This window comes from Antennarius striatus, chromosome 15 (assembly GCF_040054535.1).
Source record: "Antennarius striatus isolate MH-2024 chromosome 15, ASM4005453v1, whole genome shotgun sequence".
NCBI lineage: Eukaryota > Metazoa > Chordata > Actinopteri > Lophiiformes > Antennariidae > Antennarius > Antennarius striatus.
The window spans coordinates 2,079,856-2,102,043 of NC_090790.1; the positions used below are offsets into that span (position 1 = coordinate 2,079,856).

General features: G+C 42.7%; 1 protein-coding gene across 4 annotated transcripts; it reads left to right on the forward strand.

The window, feature by feature from the left end:
- The first annotated feature begins 1,724 nt into the window (after positions 1-1,724).
- Positions 1,725-17,177, forward strand: tpm2 (tropomyosin 2 (beta)). Of its 4 annotated transcripts, none has more exons than XM_068334114.1 (9): positions 1,725-1,978; positions 5,611-5,736; positions 7,829-7,962; positions 8,189-8,306; positions 8,637-8,707; positions 9,355-9,430; positions 11,754-11,816; positions 11,908-11,977; positions 16,282-17,177. In XM_068334114.1, exons 1-9 carry the CDS (start codon positions 1,865-1,867, stop codon positions 16,362-16,364), a joined length of 855 nt encoding a protein of 284 aa, XP_068190215.1. In that variant the 5' UTR covers positions 1,725-1,864; the 3' UTR covers positions 16,365-17,177. The 4 variants fall into 4 exon arrangements, with proteins under 4 accessions (XP_068190215.1, XP_068190214.1, XP_068190213.1 ...); XM_068334113.1 differs by lacking the exon at positions 9,355-9,430 and adding an exon at positions 10,709-10,784 and having other exon boundaries at positions 1,727-1,978; XM_068334112.1 differs by lacking the exon at positions 16,282-17,177 and adding an exon at positions 12,441-12,748 and having other exon boundaries at positions 1,728-1,978.
- Positions 17,178-22,188: the final 5,011 nt, after the last annotated feature.

Genomic DNA, 22,188 nt, shown 5'->3' on the forward strand with positions numbered 1-22,188 from the left:
GTTCATGTTTTTGACATGTGCTGCCCGTTACGCTCACCTACGTGTTTGTGTTAAAACTGGAGGAATGACAACTTGGATGATGCTGAGGAGACGTTAACTGATCCATCCAATCAGAAATACATGCACAGCATCTCATATCTCTGTTTAGGACTACTGCATCTCAAAAAAACAAAGTTACCGAATATATTACCTAAAATAAAAGCTGACTTCAACATATACTAGTTTAATAATGTAGCATCAGAGTGAGACTTCTAGGAGCAAAAAATAAATAAGGCTCACACACAAACTATTAAACAGCTTCTACACCCTGTACCCAAAAAATGGAAGTAGTGAAAAGTTTAAGTAGAAACAGAATGTGATGATTTAAATGTCGTACTTACTTGAATATTATGTCAATTTAAAATTTGCAATAAAGACAGGAAAAGCTGCTAAAAGAAGAAACCTTTCGAGCCATCTCAGCATTGATGGGGTTGCTTGGCAACAGGTTAGTGGAATGGTTGGGAATAAAAAGTGGATTCAGAGACATCACTGCATTAAAACAGGTCAGGGTTCTAATAAATGTGGCATGTCCTGCTGTCAAAGGGTGGTGATGTGACAAAAACTGAATTTTCATATTTGAAAGTCTTCATGTTGGGGGGGGGGGCTTTCATCCATCACTCAGAATGATTTGATATAACCACTGTGGAAATGTAACAACTCCCTGTTTCATGTCAAAAAATCAAAACTCTGTACTGCCACGCCTTCAAAGTCATTCTGTTGGACCTCTGGTCAGATTGATGAAGTGGTGCCCTGAGGCTTCCTGAATGAACCCCAAGTCTGGGTCGGATGTCATCTGGGGCTGCAGGAGACATTTCTGAAGTGGTCCAGTTCTCAGGAGTTCTTGAATACGTTAAGCCCCCCCCCCCCCCACACTTCTGTTGGTTTTGTGCGTGCGTGTGTGTGTGTGCGTGTGGGTGTGTGTGTGTGTGTGTGTGTGTGTGTGTGTGTGTGTGTGTGTGTGTGTGTGTACTGATGTGCGTGTTCTGGAGGAGTGGACTTGGGTAAAGGAGCAGATGCAGGACTTTGTTTCGCGTCCTTTTCTTTTGTTGGAGGTGGACTCGTATGGATTTCTATATATTCTACATTTATAACTTGAAATCCACGTAGAATCGATGTGGAACTTGTTGTCCAGGTAGAACGCGTGTGGATCTTGGAGGAGGGGGGCAGACCAGCAGCGCGCACTGAGAATGACGCACCGACGCGCGTTCAGATTTGGATCAGTTTATCATTATTAGGATGACACCCACTGCCCCCCCATTACTGGAACCCACAGGATGATTGAATTTATCATTAAATACTCTGAAATGTGTCCCCAGTAAACTTCTAAGTTACATTTTTCAGTTTAATTTTTACATTTTTAATTCCGTTTCCGTGCGCTCCGACGCGTGGCTTCTGTAGATGGAGACCTGATTTATTCTGAAGACACACGTCACACACACACACACACACACACACACACACACACACACACACACACACACACACACACACACACACACACACACACACACACACACTGGTCATCTGTAGCTGCCTAAATATGGACAAAGTCCTTGTGTGGATACACACACACACACACACACACACACACACACACACACACACACACACACACACACACACACACACACACACACACACACACACACACACACACAGGGTTCGTGTGACCGGGGGACTAGTCCATCCTCCAGCCTCTCCCCCCCAGCAGCTCAGACCAGCCGCATCCGCGCTCCGGGCCACTGCTGTCCCCGCACACACGTCCACCTCCCTCCGGATAAACTTCTTGTTCTTCTACTGCTGAGAAAACACGACCTGAGGAAACATGGAGGCCATCAAGAAGAAGATGCAGATGCTGAAGCTGGATAAGGAGAACGCGATAGACCGGGCGGAGCAGGCCGAGGGAGACAAGAAGGGGGCAGAGGACAAATGCAAACAGGTAGAGCCGCACCCCCACCCTCACACCTCCAGAACCGCACCCCCATCCTTCTCACACACCTGCAATTAACTTATTTTTAATCGTATTTTTTTCTCAGTAACATCTCATGTAATAACATGTGTAATAACACAGACAGCTGTAAGACACCATATTTAAGGAGAGCATTAAATATGAGTGTGTCTGATAAACAGATGCATGATGCCCCCCCCCCAGTCTGTGATGGCATTCTGCTAGTATTTGATCCTTTCCAGCCCAGCTGCCCCCCCCCCCACTACTCATTCATCCATCCCATATAAGGCCGTCTGACAACACAGGAGATAAACTAACATGAAAAACACTCCTCAAAATAACAGCCCCCAAAATGATGAACGTTTGAATGGTAAATAAGATTCACTGCATTTAAAGGAAAATGTGTCATCAATACTCATCAATACTCTGAAGTCATAAAACCGCCCATCTGGTTTGTTTATAACTAACGGCCCACATCCATTGTTAGGACGCACAGGGGTGGACACCTCCCTAATAAAGAGCATTTAACCTGGAGCAGAGCAGGGCTCTGATTGGTCCGTTAATAATCAATAGCTGAGTTTTGAGTAAATGAATTAATCCAGTCAGAGTCACGTCTTTAACCCTTTATCTCCCTTTAACATGCAGGCTGCACGCTGCCGCAGGGTTGCTATATAACTGAGGGACACAAATGTGGTGGACGCCCTCCCTCCACAGCCCCCTCTGTCCCATCAACAACTACAATTAACTCCATGTGAGCAACGTCAGCCATGTTTAACTGCCGCCCCCGCCCCAGATCATCTGTTACATCTGAACTTAACCAAACACGTGATGCATATTGTGAACTTTTGGAAGAATTTCCATGGAAACCAAAATGAGGCCTAGCATGGAGCGTAGCAGCAGAGCGTAGAACACAGACGTAAATGTAGGAGTCATCTGCAAAAGGTCAAACACGACAGACGGGAGACAGAGCTTCAACACGTCTGAGGGTGTGATGAAGCGCGTTGGAAATAACAGCTGATATGAGGAGGGTGAAGTCGAGGTTTGGAAGTGGAAGTGGAAATTTAATTCATTATCTGAACCCAACAACTGTCTCTTTAAATACATAGTTTTTTAGAAATGCTGATGCTAATTCGTAAGCTATAAGATGTACATTTCTCATTCAAATGGCCCCGAGCATCAGAAACTCCAGCAGCGGCTCCCAGTTTAACCAACTAAAGGAATCAGACTGTGGCAGATCTCTCTCTCGCACTAACTTTCATATTTTAACTTTATAAATCAGACTTGAGATGTTTATGTTCAGCAGCTCCTTGGGGTGTGACAGTGTTCTCGTTTTAACAGCCCCCACCAGGTCTGGTTCAGCTGGTGTTCTAGGTACTTCTCTCTGGGCCCAGATACACTTCATTCACACAGAACTGATGATGATCAGCAGATTGAACCTCCAATCACTGCACTGCCCTGCTCTGATTGGTCCATTCATGTCCAGATAGTTTTGTATGTTAAGACTGTTTTATTATTATCAATAGTACCACCTTCTACTACTAGTAATACTGCCACTGCTATTGTTACTAATAAAACAGAATTTAGTGCATTTGCAGATAAATAAGTAATATATATTTACTTTACTCTTATTGGGCTCTTTTTAAACTCATCCATGTTGTCCTCATGTGCATCACCCATGATTAATTCTACTATTAGTAATACTATTAGTAATACTATTAATAATACTATTAGTAATACTATTAGTAACACTAATAGTAATACCACCACAATGGTGACTGACATGCGTGGACCTCAGTGATGCTGTCATTAACACATAGTGAATGTGAGTTATATGCTGAGTCAGCACACAGGACAGACCTGTACACACATTTTTTAGACAGGGGACCACCTGTGATGGTTTTCCACGTTATAAAGTGTTAATTTACATAAGATGACGATGATGGTCTGCAGTGTCTCAGCTCTGGACACCAGCCTTTTGGTGGTGGACTCGTAGCATCCCATCAAAAGCAGCACAGGGTGTGAGGTCAGAGGTCAGAGGAACGGACGAAGAATATATTTCTTTATGGATTTTTTTGTATCATTGACCAAATGAGCGAGCGGCTACCACCTGTCCACATAGCGTTAGCCCCCAGAGGACTCCAGCCACAGATATTCATGCCGTCACAATCGCCGCTCTCTGCTGATGAACACTGGATGCCGCCACGTCTATTTCTGGTTCCCTCTAAAGACCCTCGGCTTCTTTAAATTGTTGCTGCTCACAGAAAGACAGTGGTAGCTGTTGGTTTAGGGGGTATCATGATGAGGACTGTGGGATTGGGACTCCTCCAAGCTATTTGTGCCTGAGTGGCCTTACATGGCCACGGGGAGGGCAGGGGAGACAAGTGTGATTGTTCTGGGGCTACATCATCTTATTTACAGTTGGCTTTTTATAGTCCTCAAAGGCGTTGTTCCAAACGGCAGCTCAGTGATCCGGGTCTGAAGATGATCCACTGGAACAAAGGTTGGCTCATCTCAATGCATAAGTCAGAATATTTTAGTTTAAAGAGTGAAATATTTGTTACGAGGTCATAAACTGGGTCACTTTGCACACTTCTGACTGTGGGGTTAACCGTGCAAACAGTGTGTGAGCTCCTCCACGTCTGAGCAAGACAGGAACTGTTGTTGAACAATTGAGTTTTAAATTGCGTCTGTTGTTATTGGAGGCATCGTTTCAAATGTCAGGACGTTCAGAGTTTAGGATATAGAAAAATGTAAATATGTAAAGACTGATGCTACAAGATCCGTTTATTCCTGTTTTTTTCCTGCCTGTGGGTCTGAGAGGACGGTCATTTCATCGGTGCGGAAACAAATGAATGTCTGCACTTGACTGTAGACGGTAGTTTACTGTCACTTCTTCTACGGCCGAGGAAGAAGACTCCTCGGTCAATCCCTGGGATCACCAGCGCCCCCTAACATGAGGCAGGAGAACTGCGTGCCTCACTTCGTGCCTTTTCGCAGCGGTTTCAGGACCAGTATCTGTATTTCAGTATTTCAGTGGTAAATGTGAAAATTCAGCAATTTTGAATAAAAATAACCTAAAATTGGTGACGTTAAATAGAAAATAACTTTATAATACACGTCACTGGATAAATATAATTTATTTCTTACATTTTTCTTTTTTTTCTTTCATGATGTGCAGGCGAGGCCGTGCTTCACTTAAATTATTGTCTGACTTCAACACGTTTTTTTAGATTCTGTCAGCTGTCTGTAAGATCAGTAACAGATGCAGCGATGAACAGAAGCCATGGGTTAAATAAGGTGTGTGTGTGGTGGAGACAAAACGTGGCAATAAATCGTTTCTTCATATAACAGGAAAATTATTCCATCGTTCATTTTTTTTCTGTTAGGGGGGTGTTGGGGGGGGGGGTATTCCAGCTGGAGAAGTCACCAATTCATTACAGCGCAGCACGACTGCATTAGGGAACTGATGTTATTCTAAACTAATTTAATCTGCTTTTATTTGACATAATGATAAAGTGTAATGAAAGTAATCCATTCTTATGCTGCACGTCCAGCCGTCTGTGCGTCTCCTGGTGTTTCTGTCCGTCCGTCTGACCTGCTGCCTGTCTGTCCCCCCCCCCCAGCTGGAGGAAGAGCTGCTGGGTCTGCAGAAGAAGCTGAAAGGAGTGGAGGATGAGCTGGACAAATACTCCGAGTCGCTGAAGGACGCCCAGGAGAAGCTGGAGCAAGCAGAGAAGAAGGCGGCAGACGTGAGTGAAGGGAGCTGACGGTGACCCCAATAACCTACGGTACCCCGGTCTTCTGCTCTTATTCTGGAACAGTGGACTTGGGCGGTGTTAGTAGTTCTCTAAATGAATATAGGCTAAAGAATCCAAAATGACTGTAAATATATTCATCAAACATATTTAGTTCATCCTGTCGCCACACGTCTTGATGGTATTCTGCATTACCAACACAAAGAAATTCTATTTACATCAGAATAAATGTCATTAATCGGCTCCAGTTTGTAATATAACAAGGTGCCTGTCCAAATTAAGACCCTAAAAGTGACAGACCATAATGCTTATAGCCATCAACCAAACTGGTCCCACTGGTCCCGATGGTGCGGTCGTAAAAGCCAACAGATAATGTTTTGGTAAAACCCCAAACTGAGCTGAGTAAATGGATGCTCAACAGAATCCGGAACTTGATTAAAATGTTCGAGTAAATTAAAATCTTCGTCATCAGTTAGATTTTAATTAACATTTATATCTGTTACAAGCCTTTTACTTGGGGAGCGTTTGTGTTTTCACTTTCAATATTTAATCGGACGACACTGAGATCTATTAGTGGAGCGGCAGAGAGATCAGAACTGATGTCACCAATGATCATTTCTTGATTTTAGGTTGTGATTAGGGCTAAACCATTGGGGTTTGAAAATTCCAATATTTAGGAGTATTTTGTTGAAGTTTTTACTTATTTTGTTAAAATAAGTAAAAGTCATACTTTGCTGACCTAAAGGGTAAAAAATGACTTAGAATGTAATTTAACAGAAATCATCATAGACTAAATCTTTCAGTTGAGATGATAACTTGAAATTATTATTATTGTATCTTAAATGTGAAGCTTATAACTTTTCCAGGTGTGTTCTAATCCATTCTTAGTATTTTAGTATTTTTTATACCATAAATGTTACTTGAAATTCAGTTCCCATTATAAAATCAGGTTATAACAATGAGTCCACATCCGCAGGAAAGAAGTCATTTGGCGACCCCTGCTGGCTGTGAGGAGCCATTACATGACAGGACTTGGGAGTAAAACAGAATTTCTTCCACCTAACAGTGGATTTATTGTAAAAAAATAAATAAATAGAAAAAAGGCACGAACAACAAAACGTCAGTGCGGGAAGCAGTGATTAGAATCCCGTTGTCCTTTCCGAGGGGGGGTTATGTCTTTATTGGGTAATCCCGACCGGATGAATCGCGCTCCGCTTCCTTCCTCCGTCTCGGTTGCCAAGGAAACGCCGCAAACAGTTCCCAGACGCTCCGGCAGCTTTACGCAGGATGGCGACCCTGACGTCCCTCGACGCGGTGCGGAGGAAGATCCTGTCGCTCCAGCAGGTGGTTTACGACGCGGAGCAGCGGGCCGGGCTGCTGCAGGGGGAGGCGCTCACCGAGAGGCAGGCCCGGGAGCGGGTAACGCACTGCCGCGCACCGGGACCGGGACCGGGACCGGGACCGGGACCACCTCCGGTTACTCTCCATGGCATGCACACTAAAATAAATGGGGGGTGGGGGTGGTAGCGTTTGTTCTTCAATGATGAACCAGAATAAAATGTAATTACACCTCCGCTACAGTAGGGGGCAGAGGCGCTCTCACGGCTAATCTCTCATTAGCTTGGTTTTTATTTTACTGAGGATTCATTGCAGAGGGTGGGGGGCACAAAATGTTTTCTCCTTTCTTTTTTTTTGGGGGGGTGGCAGAAAACAGTTGAACAGCTGTGATCTAGAGCAGCTCCACCAGCTCAACCCAACCAGGTACCAACCAGGTCACCACAACTTCTGTTAATTATTCATAAAAGTGGATACAGTCAGTGAAGAATGGTAATATAGATTAGAAACCAATGCAGTCACAGACTAACATCCTGCGACACCCCTGAATTAACGTTTAATTCCAGCAATAAAACTGATGAACACATAGAAACGCCTGTTTGTGTGTCTCGTAGGGCAGAGACTGTCTGAACAGGTAACTGACATTCACAGGGGGGAGGGGGTGAGGAAGGCCTCAGAGGACAGCTTATAAAATCCAGTGTTTTGACTCGAGCCTCTGTTCCGTGTTCACACCAAACGTGTTTGCCCGCAGGCGGAGGCAGAAGTGGCGTCTCTGAACAGACGTATCCAGCTGGTGGAGGAGGAGTTGGATCGGGCTCAGGAGAGACTGGCCACCGCCCTCCAGAAGCTGGAGGAGGCAGAGAAAGCTGCAGATGAGAGCGAGAGGTGAGGAGTCCACCTGACACCTAAACCCGTCCTAGAGAAATGGAACACGTTCCATCTGGTTCTGTCACTGAGGCTCAGCTGACAGAAACATGTGGTTTAAGCCCCTGAAACACAACTGAACTTGAACTTGGTTGGAATTGCAAACAGAAAAATAAGTTGTGGCTGAGTCAGACGTTATCGTTTATTGATGGATTTGATTGATTTTATTTTCTTATTTTGCTGCCAGAGGAATGAAGGTCATTGAGAACAGAGCCACAAAAGATGAGGAGAAAATGGAGATTCAGGAGATGCAGCTGAAAGAAGCCAAACACATCGCCGAGGAGGCTGACCGCAAATATGAAGAGGTGAGACTGTGTGTGACATTATACTGGTAGTAAGGGTTCATAATAGCAGTAAGTAGTGTAACTGTTAAAAACCAGTATGACGTTAGAGCCAATGTGTGTCACTAGTGGGTAACCAGCAGAGGGCGATGCATTATGAAGCCTCCTATGTAGGGGCATAGACTGGACCCTTTAAGTAGCAATAAATTCATGCAGCACTGACTTTAGTGCAGATTGTTTTTGGTCAATGGTTCCATCACATCCTGCTGCCTCCAGATAGCACTGCTCCAGAACGGGACCGCGGTGATGGGGTGGGTGAGGATGAACACTATCTGTGTGTGTGAATGTTTGCAGGTTGCGCGTAAGCTGGTGATCCTGGAGGGCGACCTGGAGCGTTCGGAGGAGCGAGCGGAGGTGGCAGAGGCGTGAGTCACAGCAGCATCATGAAAGCTCAGCGTTGGTTATTGGTGTGGTAGTCGTGACTGTCACTATGGAACACGGAAACAGAAGACATCACTAATGTCTGACTTCACAATAATATCATCCCTTAACTGTTTAGACTGGTGGTGGCGGGAGCTGTAAATGTTGCATGGACTTGAAATGGTTAATTATGGATCTTTGTTAATTAATGAACTGATTATATTTTCTGGAGATTTATTTAAGATATAAAGAGATGCAGGAATTCAGTTCTGATACAGTTGCTTCAGAAAAACATTAATAAGTGATTGAAACTGTGATTGTTTGATTTTGATTGATTGTTCTTGTAATAATCACAACATTAGTGCAAAATTCTTATTATGTTATATAATCACATGACTCACCAGGACCAAACTAATTCACTAAAGACTAATAAGGATCAGGAGCCAGATGTATGAATGTCATGAATATGTTGTGTTTGTATCTGTGCCGTCACACACGTTCATGCATCCGGCTCCATGATGTGATCTGTGTGTTTTTATCTTGTGATACAATCTGCAAACACACCCTGATCACCCGTATGGGACTTGCTGTGTTGTGGCTCCCCCGTCCGCTACACCCCCTCACCCCCGACCTCCCCGACTAACACCTGCAGGCGTGTGAGGGAGCTGGAGGAGGAGCTCAGGCTGATGGACCAGAATTTGAAGTCCATGGTGTGCGGAGAGGAAGAGGTACTGACTCCAAACCCCCTCAGTCCCACCGCTCCGTGCTGCTCTTCTGACCTGCAGCTCGTTCCTGTCCAACCAGCTCTGACGCTCTGAGACGCCACGCATGTCATCCAAACACCTCTGGAGGGGTCTGTCAGAATCTGTCTGGTTTTTACTGTCAACAAATCTGATTAAAAGAAAAAAAGCAACAACAGAATGATTCACAGACACAAAGAAGGTAAAAGTAAGGACAAAACTTAAAACTGGCACTAAATATGGGGCTTTTTATTCCAAAAACCTGATATGTAGTGTAAAGTATGCTAAATTACTATTTAAATAATATTTAAATATTAAACTCTTTAATATTTAAATTGTATTCAGTATATTTTAAATTAAAATGTCTGGTGATGGTGATCTATGTTTAAATATCTCACCATGCTTTACGCTACATGACGGGTTTTTTTTGGAATAATGAGAGACAACAACAGTTTGTCTTCGTTTAGCAACAGAGTCAGACGTTCATAGATAGTGAGTGTTTCAGTACAGGACAAATTATGTCAGCTAATTCATGTCCACAACATTTTATAACTTATTTATCAGTGGGCCTAGACCTGCATATTCAGGTTGTGTTAAGTACAGTTTATTTACCCTCATGAGTAGGAGAGGTTGTAAGAACAGAACACAGGCATCACGAAAGTCTGCATCACTGTTAGCCGTAGTGTTATATAGTTAATTTATTTATACTTAAAATTAATGCTGTGATTATTTCATCTCTGTCAGCTCGTAGGGCTTATAACAAAGGATGTACACACTTCAGGATCACAAACTCCCAGCAGTTATTTTTGCGTGGAGGGCTCTGGTGGTCAGAGAGACGTCAGGTGACGTGAACACACTCGTGGGGTTTGTTGGCAGTAAGAAACATACAGAAGAACAGACTTTTATTTCAAATTAATTATTCGGAATGTGTCTGATTGTGCTGAAACCTCTGTTCTTTGTCTTACTCAGAGCAGGATGGGGGGTAGGTTGGGTATGTGGGAGGTGGTGGTAGTTACTAAAGGTGTAGTTGAGTAATCTAAGACAAGATCAAGTCATCCAAATAGCCTAGTCTGAGCTTGACGTGTCCCCCCCCCCAGTCTCTGAGTCAGACAGCAGAGGAGTGGTGTTTCAGTGGTGTTTCAGAGGTGTTTCAGTGGTGTTTCAGAGGTGTGTCAGTGGTGTTTCAGGCAGTCTCAGGGTTGGATCTCTGCAGCTCTTCTACCTTTCAACTCTTCTGTTGGTTTTCCTCTTTCCTACGTTACTCAGTAAATCTGGTGATCTTGAGGAAGAATTGAAAAATGTCACCAACAACTTGAAGTCTTTGGAAGCCCAGGCTGAGAAGGTAAGGAAGACCCCAGGGTGTTCATCCTCTGGAGAGGCTGATCACTGACTGGGGTCTGTTCAGTGCTAAGATTTGACTTTAAAAGGAAGCAGGTGCTTCAGTCTAATTGTTATTAATGACTCAATTCAAACTTTGTATTTGGTCTAATACTGCGCTCATATTCCATCATCAGTTTCTTCTTGTTAGTGTCAGGGTGTGTTTTATATCTGTTTTCTCGGGTCAGCAGTGAGGTAACAGGCACCACATTCACACATCAACTACCTGAAGAAATCCTGAACATTAAATCTTCTTTAAATCTTTCTTCGGGCGAACACAATAAGTATTTGAAAATGTACTTTTTCTTGTCTGAGTCCGCGTTGTCCTTTTTCACTTCTACAAACTCGAACATATCTTTAAGATAAGGCCATGGGTAAGAGTAAGAGTAATAAGTATGAAAGAATTCTAGTATTTGAGTAAAGTAAAAATCCTCAGAATCTGTACTTAAGTACAGTACTTAAGTACATTTACTCCGTTACTGTCCACCCTTGTTTATTTGTAGGCAGAATATTAGGATCCTAAGTTGTATTTGTGACGCCTGTGACATCACATCACTGTGACTGGAACAAAAGACCGCAGTAAAAACACACAAGTGTTAACATATTCTTTAGAGAAACAAATGCAAAATTTATCCAGTGTTTCAAATTACTGATACCACAAAAATATATTATTATTCTGTAGTGATGTTTTCCTGATATTAAATTTAAAAAACAAAAAAACAAAAAAACAACTGATATAATAGTTTTATCTACATGTTTAGAAGTAGTAGATTATAGCTGTGATAAGGGATATTTTTCATAAAACCTGATGCTCTAGGAGGAAATGTACAGAATACAATTATGAGGGACTCAAAATGAATCAGTTACATCATGACAAGGTTAATACTGTGGCTGCAAAAGTAATATTAATATAATCTTTATGTTTGGTTTGTAGTACTCGCAAAAAGAAGACAAATACGAAGAAGAAATAAAGGTTCTTACTGACAAGCTGAAGGAGGTGAGGTCTTCTCATACCTGCTGTTCAGAGACAGAACGTGGACCTGCAGATAGGACTGACTCTGACTCTTGTGCTGTGACTCGTGTTCTAGGCTGAGACTCGTGCAGAGTTTGCAGAGAGGTCTGTGGCCAAGCTGGAGAAGACCATCGATGATTTGGAAGGTACACAGCACTCACCTGTGTCTGCTGGATGATCAACCAGCTGAGCTGATCAGCTTCACTAATCAATGACTGGCTGGACTGGTGTGTTCGGTGCTACAGTTTGAACTACTGCTGGTTAGAAGGACCAGACCACGTCTAACTCAGTTACTGCTTCATTTTCACCTACGTGATTATGCAACGTATGATTGGATTATTTATTTTCGGAAGTGACAAGAACACTTCTTGGGCGTCCTTAGCTGCGGACTTACAGGTGGATGTTGCTGCTGGTGATGCATGCTGGGTAATGTAAGCAAAGGAGAGGACATAGTTTGTTAGATGAACTCTGATCAGTTGTTCTGGTCTTGGTGTGTCGGTGTCTCGTGTGTCTGAAGCCAGTGTTGTGATAAATGTGCGGCGGTTACCATGGTGACTGTTACTGCTTCTCTTTTTCTCTGTCCCTGTCCTGTGTGCGTCCCTCTTCCAGATGAAGTGTATGCTCAGAAGCTGAAGGGCAAGGCTCTCAGCGAGGAGCTGGACTTGGCCCTCAACGACATGACTACACTGTAGGCGCTTCACTTCCTGTCTACCCCTCCATCCTGTCTGAACGCCCGTCTTCTGCCTGTTAGCTCTTGTCCTGTCTCATTCCACAGGGAGTCTAGATTGGTCTGTGACACAGCTCTGGCCTTTTTAAACGACTGTTGTATATCTGTTGAGTCACTGTCCTCTCTTTACCACAGTGTCCGTGTAAAAATCTATTCCTCCCTCTGTAATAAATGTCTTTAGCTCTCTGGACTGTCTGTCTCCTTCCAATCTTGTCTTCTTTCTTTCTTCTGATGTGCTTCCTTGCAATGAAAAGTCTGACACGCCTGATTTATGCCTTTATGCCTGATTACTCTATTTTATTCCAATAAGTTAACCAAATATTAACATCAAATAGAATTCAGCATTCAAAAAACTGTTATTGCTTCCTTACAGAAACATAACCCGGCCAACATTGGTTCCTACTTATTCCTGAGTACCAGTTATCGTCAGGAGACCCAACAGATTATTTGTCCCTACAGCGGGACAACCGTAGGTTGTAGGTTAAAAAATATGAAATAACAGGCAGGCCGTGACAGAGTTGTCTTCAGGTAGTCTATAGTCTACATTGCTGGCACTAATTCTTAATCTGATCCAAATTGTCGTCAATCTTAATGTTCATGAACATCTCAAAGGAGGAGGAAATGCTACAGATGATGTGTCAACAGGGAAGCTGAGAAGACCAGATGAAGTCTGACATCAGAGCAAACTGTTCACTTAGTCTGAGTTATTTTGACGTAACATGAAATCTGAATCTCTGTGGTGTTAATGTTGCATCTTACAGACCGTTAGCATCAGGCTAACTCCTCTGGCCACGTTGGCTTGATCTACCCTGATCCATGGTCCTGAAGCCTGATGAGGTCATCTTCCACATCATGGCCGACACAGAAAACGAAATGTCTCATGTTTCAAGTTTCAAGTTTGCGTGAAATATGAATGAAATAAGAACTGTTCGAAATTTAGGTTCATAGGACCCACACAACGTCCTCTCTGCTTGTTCCATTTGGGGTCACCCCAGCACCTCATTCTTTTCCAGTTAGATGAACACTCATATTTTTTTGGCAAAGTTTTTTAATGCCGGGTGTCCCTTCCTGCCGCAACCCCCTTTTGCCTCAGGTCTCAGGACCAGCCTACATTTGACACTGGTTTGTGCCCCTGTTGGGTTTCAGATGCCAGGGATTGAACCCGGGGCAGCGTACATGTAAAATGTGTGCTTGACCACTGACCTACATCCCTGGCAGGTCTGACCAATAACCTAAAAAAGCTTTAGGCCTGTTGAGTGCTTATTTTTTATGATTTATTTTGATAATTTGCACTCTGGATATTTCCAAAATGGAAAACTCTGGAAAGTTCAGCTCCAACTGAAGACCTGGTCCTTTCTGTGTTGAGGGTTCATGTTCTCCCCATGTCCGTGTGGGGTTCCCTCCTCTGATGACTCTAAATTGACCATAGGTGTGAAAATGAGTGTTATTAGTTGTTTATCTAGTGCATGGTCCTCTGAGGACATCTCCTTCATTACACCTTTAGGGTACTGGATACAGCTGGACATCAAACCCAATAATCTGAACCACTTCTAAACCTTCTTTATCAACTGGATATTTGCAAGGTTTTTATTTTGTTTTTTGGTTTGAAAATACATTTCACCTTCCCTCATGTTAAGTGTCTGTTCCCATGGTGATGGCAAGTCCCAGCTGAAGGCTTTTTTCCCCTTGAATAATGTCTCATTGGCTGTGCCAAATTAGGAACTAGAAATGCATAAAAACATGGAGTTGATGTGAGAAAATACCAGGACACCTGTACTTTGTTTTCGTCACAGCAGTCTGAACACATAAACCTATGGTTGACTTGATTTTCATTGTCCGCCTTCAAAATCAAAACACTTTAAAGACATTTACTCATCAGCAGGCAATGAAACCACTCAATACATTCACTAAGATTATTGGGATTTTCTCTGTGCATTTGACAACATCCTCTTCCTGGAGCCACCAGCCAGAGAAACCTCACCTCCATCAGTCCCAAGAAAGTAAAAACGAGCTGTTTACCCATTCAAAGTCAAGTCAAAGTCAACTTTATTGTCAAATGTACCATATATGCACGACAGACAGCACAGATGAAATTGCAGTCCTCTCTGACCCATGGTCAACAGGCAGTACAACAGCCAGTACAACACAGGCAGTAAAACAGGCAGTACAACAGGCAGTACAACAGCCAGTACAACACAGGCAGTAAAACAGGCAGTACAACAGGCAGTACAACTCAGACAGTACAACACAGGCAGTAAAACAGGCAGTACAACAGGCAGTACAACTCAGACAGTACAACAGGCAGTACAACACAAAGTATAAGACGAACCACAAAACGACGGTAAACATCTCTATACACTCTCTAATCCCGTAGGGGAAGTGACATATGAACAGTCCCTGAGTTGACGGAGGGAGAGGGAGAGGTTGTCATGTGGTGGTGGGGGGGCAGGGCAGGGTGAGAGTAGTGTTCAAGGCTATGGCAGGGGGCAGAGCAGGGAGGGAGTTTAGCCTCCTGACCGCCTGGTGAAAGAAACTGTCCTTGAGCCTGCTGGTTGTGGCCCCAGACTCTGCAGTCTGCTACCTGATGGCAGCAGGCTGAAAAATTCACAGCAGCAAGACACACATGGGGCCTGTAGACATGCTGATAATGGGAGGTAGAGGGGCAGCAGCTCTTGGGTGGGGCGCACCATGAGCAGCTTGTAAGGGATGGTGCCTCAAGAGCACATCGGCAGTGCTCAGGAGGTGAACTGGCACCTCCCACTACCAGTTCACAATCCAAATATTGAACTGGTGACTTCTGTTCCCAGTACAGATCGCTAGATAAATATATCTATATATATATATATATATATATATATATATATATATATATATATATATATATATATATATATATAGATAAATGTAAGAATAAATAAAGGAAATAAATAAAAAACATGAAAATAATTTGGAATACAAAATGACACACTGTAAACATCAAACTAAAGCCACCCTACAGGTAGTTACCTCGTCTATCTAATAGCAGAGCTTGATCAGAAAGCTATCCTTTCAGCTGAGACATTTTTAACAATGCATCAACATCAAACCAAAATCAGGAACTCTATTAAAGCAATAATTTTATTATAAGGATTTCATAGTAAATTGTTATTATTAGTAATATATTATTGAATGTATTAAACTTGGTACCTGAATTGTAAGAAGAATCACAATCTAAAATGATTCTGAAAGGGCAAATAAACATTTGCTTACAAATCTCTCTACAGATGGTCCCACCGAGATTTTAATGTTCCCAGATAATATTACTGAAAACCCTGTTTCTAAATATTTGTTGTTGTTAGTGAGGTAAGTTGGATAAATGGAATTCAATTGGATTAATTGTCATTCTAGTGGTGAAGGAATGATTTATGTTATTAAGAAAATATATAGACATGTCTGCAGTTCTATTTCCTCCTGTTTTTTAAAGTCAAATGTAAAAGTGAAATATTTGATATGTAAACTTGTTAGAAAGTAGTTATTTACATTAAGTAAACTATTTTTAAATTGAATGTATTTTGTTTTAGAATTGCTGCGTATGCATTTGAAGGCCCTTTTTCAGAGTTGCATCTTAAAAAAAAAAAAAGACACAGACTGTACTTAGAAACAATTCAGAAATTGAGTAGAGTTCTACTAGTCCCAGGCAGTTAATGTATTTGAAGGCTTATCTGTGACTGCTTTCTCTTCCAGAAAATCTGGCACAGGCCAAAGAAGAGAACCTGGATATGCACCAGGTTTTGGACCAAACTCTTCTAGAACTCAACAACTTATAAAAGACTTCTCCAGAGTAATACAAGAGTCAACCCAGAAGAACCAGGCGTGGAAAGATTGAATCACCCACCCAACACTCTCAGCATAAAAAAACATAAAAAAAGAACCTACAGATACACTGAAGCGGCATGAAAAAGTTAATTTCAAAATAAAAGCACACTTCTCTGCAGTAGAACAGGTACATGCTATGTAATTAATCATAAATCATCCCACCTTCACAACATGTTCATTTCATTCACATGAAACGGTCTTCACTAGGCTAGTTTGTCTGTTTTCAACAAAGCAGCAGAAAAGTTATTTACCAAGGTTCACAGTGGTTTCGGGACAGTTTGTTCTGGGATAAGGAACAGTTTTACCAAAGTTTTGATCACAAAACTGACTTCACCTTTTCAACATTGTGATGTTGGATCAATGAAAAAGGTGTATTAAGTTTATTGAAATGTACTTGGTTTTCAGTAATGGGGTTTGAGGGGGTGTACCCTTCTTGAGGTTCTATGAAAACTAGTTTGGTTGTTAAGAACAATGTCACACATGTCAATTTACATTCCTCCTTTATGTTAAAATTTACCTGATATGCACTGTGCGAGTTGGACGTTAACAAAGAGTTGCTAGTTTCCCATTTGTTTTATGTGCTTGGACCAAACAAATTTATCCTAAAGGGTCAGAAAAACCAGCCATTCCTTTGGAATGTTATGACACTTAAACTGTGAGATTTGCTGATATAAATCAATTAACAATTGGTTTTATCCAACAGTAGTAGAAAGAGTGTAACTGACCATGTTCAAAAATAAAATGATGCTGGGAGCTGTAACATATCTAACTTTGTGATTTCTTATAACTGAATGGAGCCTGCAATGATTTTATACATTGGTTTTTGTGAGCAGCTGTGATATATAACACTATTAACAAAGTGATCACCAGACTCAAACCCCAACATATGTCTGACTGAAGTTGGGTTATGACATGGCCACACACTGTCACCATTTAAAGCACATTTTAGCCACATGGAACCAAATAAATAGTTTATGATTAAATACTACATTAAAAAAGCCAATGAGGATACTGAGAACATCTCCAGAGAACCCAGAGAACATCGTCCTTCTCATGTCTCATGTACCATCATGATCCAGTCCAGATCTACTCCAGATTGGTTTGGGCTAATGTACTAAAGTCCATCAACACAATTACAGGGTATGTACGACTGATGAACAGGGACAGCTTCCAAAAAATGTGATAGGTAGGATTTAAATAAGTGAAACAGTGGTGATGTCCTAACCTGAAACCAGGTTTCATTACCTCAACCTAATTTGAGACCATGCAGTCATGTCATTCCATTACATGTTGTGTCATGTCGTGTCGTATCATGTCATGTCATGCTTACTTTTATTTATTTACTCACTTACGTACTTATTTATTTATTTAACAGGGACCTGGCACAACATAGGTGTTACACAGATCAGAGATATCTTAAAGCTAATTTTCATCTGTAGTCCCTGGGCAAATGCAAAAATACTACATCAGGTTTATGAAAATTTTACTATCAAAACAAGATAAAACAACAGAAAGCAACGCCCCACCCCCCCTCCCGGCACAACACACCCATAAAAAGAGGTCCATGGATCCATAAACATTAACAGGACACATCAAAAACAGATCAACTCACCACCATAAAAAAGCAGCACATCTAATCACACCTCACCACTGTTGACCAGTAGCAGCAGCTCTAGTGATCACAGCTCTGACTGTCCTTCAACCAGTTTTTAAGTCACATGGTTATCGGTCCAGATAACCATGTGCGTGACTGCTTGTATGTGTCCATTTGTGCATTGGTGTCGCACCCAGAGTGTACCCTGCCTCACGCCCCCAGTCGGCTGGGATAGGCTCCAGCACCCGGACGAAGCGGGTAGTGATGATGAATGAATGATGAATTTAATTTAATTTTTAATTTAATCTAATTTAATATACTTTAGTAATCCCTGAAGGGAAGTTAAGAGAACACTCTAGTTAGTCCAATCAAATCACATGCATATGTTAGTGTGTACAGGCCTGTGCGCATGCAAAGGAGGTAGAGTAGCGGGCAGCTCCTTTGTGGTGCGCCCCAAATGAGCAACTTGTAAGGGGGACGGCGCCTTGCTCAAGGGTGCCTCGGCAATACTCCGGAGGCGAGCTGACACCTCCCACTGTCAGCTCACCTCCGGCTGTGCGGGAATCGAACCGCCGATCTCTGAACATTGGACGACTCACTCTACCGTGTGCTCTATCACTGAGCCAGCGTGGCCCCCAAATTAGTGAATTAGGGGCGGTGTACCCTCTTCAGGTTGGTGGAGTCCTTCAGGAGTCCTTGCCCCAAGTGGAGGAGTTTAAGTATCTTGAGGTCTTGTTCACGAGTGAGGGAAGGATGGAACGTGAGATTGACAGACGGATCGGTGCAGCTTCTGCAGTGATGCAGTCGCTGTAGGTCTGTGGTGGTGAAGAAGGAGCTGAGTCACAAGACGAAGCTCTGGATTTACTGGTCAATCTACGTTCCTACTCTCACCTACGGTCATGAGATTTGGGTCATGACCGAAAGGATAAGATCCCAGATCCAAGCAGCTGAAACGAGTTTCCTCCATTGAGTGGGGGGGTGCACCCTTAGAGATAGGGTGAGGAGCTCAGTCACCAGGGAGGAGCTCGGAGTAGAGCCGCTGCTCCTCCACCTCGAGCGGAGCCAACTGAGGTGGCTCAGGCGTCTGTTCCGGATGCCTCCCTGGGAATGTGTTCCGGGCATGTCCTTCTGGGAGGAGACCTCGAGGAAGACCAAGAACACTCTGGAGGGACTATGTCTCTCGGCTGGCCTGGGAACGCCTCAGGCTCCCCCGGAGGAGCTGGACGAGGTGTCTGGGGAGAGGGATGTATGGGCATCCCTGCTGAGACTGTTACCCCCGCGACCCAGCCCCGGATAAGTGGTTGATGATGGATGGATGGATGGATGGATGGATGGATGGATGGATGGATGAATGGATGAATGGATGGATGGATGGATGGATGGATGGAAGAACTTTATCATCTCTGTCTGAAAGGAAGATTGGATGACAGCAATTTAACCCGAGGGCACTGTTTGGGCCACAAAGGTACATGTCTCCCTGATCACATTAGCTGTAGTTGTCCAGTCATCTGGAAGCACCTCCTGACCACCCAGAGCCTGTCTTAACTCCTTCCTAAAAGTCATGCAACACTCTTCCTTTTTCAGATTCCACCATTTCATCCTCTGCTCTTTCTTTGCCCTCTTCATCTTCCTCACCACCAGAGTCATCCTACACACCACCATCCTATGCTGTTTGGCTACACTCTCACCTACCACTACTTTGCAGTCACTGATCTCCTTCAGGTTACACCGTCTACACAAGATGTAGTCTACATGTGTGCTCCTACCTCCACTCTTATAGGTCACCTTATGTTCCTGCCTCTTCTGGAAGAAAGTATTCACTACAGCCATTTCCATCCTTTTTGCAAAGTCAACCACCATCTGTCCTTCTGCGTTCCTCTCCTGGATACCAAACTTGCCCATCACCTCCTCATCACCTCTGTTTCCTGCACCAACATGTCCATTGAAGTCTGCTCCAATGACAACTCTCTCACTTCTAGGCATGCTCTGCATCACTTCATCAAAGTCCAACCAGAATTTATTCTTCTCCTCCAGCTCACATCCTACCTGTGGAGCATACCCACTAACAACACTGAACATCACACCTTCTATTTCTAGCTTCAGACTCATCACTCTATCTGACACTCTTTTTACCTCCAGGACATTCCTAACAAACTCCTCCTTCAAGATAACTCCTACTCCATTTCTCTTCCCATCTACACCATGATAGAACAACATGAACCCTGCTCCTAAACTTCTAGCCTTGCTACCTTTCCACCTGGTCTCCTGGACACACAGTATGTCTACCTTCCTTCTCTGCATCATGTCAACCAACTCTCTACCTTTTCCTGTCATAGTTCCAACATTCATCGTCCCTACTCTCAGTCCTATACTCTTGGCATTCCTCTTGTCTCTCTTCCTACGAACACACTTTCCTCCTCTTCTTCGACCAACAGTAGTTCAATTTCCACCGGCACCCTGTAGGTCAACAGCGCCGATGGCGGTCGTTGTTAACTTGACTGATCCGGTATGGAAGTCATAGGTTTGATTTGCATGTTTGATTTGGCAAAGCTTTACGTCAGATGCCCTTACTGACATAACCCTCTGTATTTATCCGGGCTTGGGACCGGCAAAATAAGATACTGGCTTGTGCCCTCTTGTGGCTAAATTATACATGTTTATATGGAATTTGCCATGAGAACCCTGTTTTTCTTAAAATGGGAAAAACACAAAATATGGAATATTTCGAAGATAGTGCACAGTTTAATACTTCTGATAAAGATATTAGAACCTTTAGATGAATGTTTTTGGAGGTGTGTAAACACAGACAGTGGGTCTGTTTCTGGGTTGTGGGATGATTTTGGGGTCCAATAACAACCGCCATCGGTGCTGTTCACCTATAGGGTGCCGGTGGAAACTGGACTACTGTTGGTCAAAGAAGGAGAGGAGGAAAGTGTGTTCATAGGAAGAGAGAGAAAATGAAGGTAGTTTGTGTGAGAGAAGAGGATGCAGAAGACAGGGTTAGATGGAGGCAATTGATTTGCTGTGGAGACCCCTGAAGGGAAAAGCCGAAAGGAAAAGAAGAAGTGGAGAAGAAGAGGAGTTATATAAGAGGAGTCATTATAACATGTCACCATTATTGTACATAATAATATATATCATATACATATATAATAATAATAATAATAACAATGATGATAATAATAATAATAACAACAACAACAACAACAATAATAATAATAATAATAATAATAATAATAATAATAATAATAATAATAATAATAATAATAATAATAATAATAATAATAATAATGATGATGATGATAACAATAATAGATAATATAATGCTGCAAAAAATATAATACATACAGTGGTGGTCAAAAGTTTACATACGCTTGTAAAAACATAATATCATGGCTGTCTTGAGTTTCCAGTTATTTCTACAGCTCTGATTTTTCTCTGATATAGTGGTTGCAACAGATACTTCTTTGTCACAAAAAACATTCATGAAGTTTGGTTCTTTTATGATTTTATTATGGGTAAACTGAAAGTGTGACCAAATCTGCTGGGTCAAAAATATACATACAGCAACATGAATGAGCAATTTTGGAGACTTATAAAGTTGTGTCAAAGACATGACATTCACAGCATGGCCTCTTATCTTCTTGTGAGTGATCATGAGTGACTACAGCTAGTGACTGAAGTCACCATTTAAAAAAGGCTCATTGGATAAAAACACCCACAGACGCTACAATGGGAAAGTCAAAGGAGCTCAGCACAGATCTGAAAAAGAGAATCATTGAATTCAACAAGTCAGGAAAGTCACTTGGAGCCATTTCAAAGCAGCTGCAGGTTCCAAGAACAACAGTGCCAACAATTGTTTGTAAGTATAAAGTGCATGGCACAGTTTTGTCACTGCCACCATCAGGGAGAAAACACAAGCTGTCACCTGCTGCTGAGAGAAAACTGGTCAGGAGGGTGAGGAGTCAACCCAGGAGCACCAAAAAGCAGATCTGCCAAGATTTAGAAGCTGCTGGAACACAGGTGTCCGTGTCCACAGTCAAGCGTGTTTTGCATCGCCATGGACTGAGAGGCTGCCATGCAAGAAGGAAGCCCTTGCTCCAAAAGTTTGCTGCTGATCACATGGACAAGATAAGACCCTCTGGAGGAAAGTTCTGTGGTCAGATGAAACAAAAATTGAG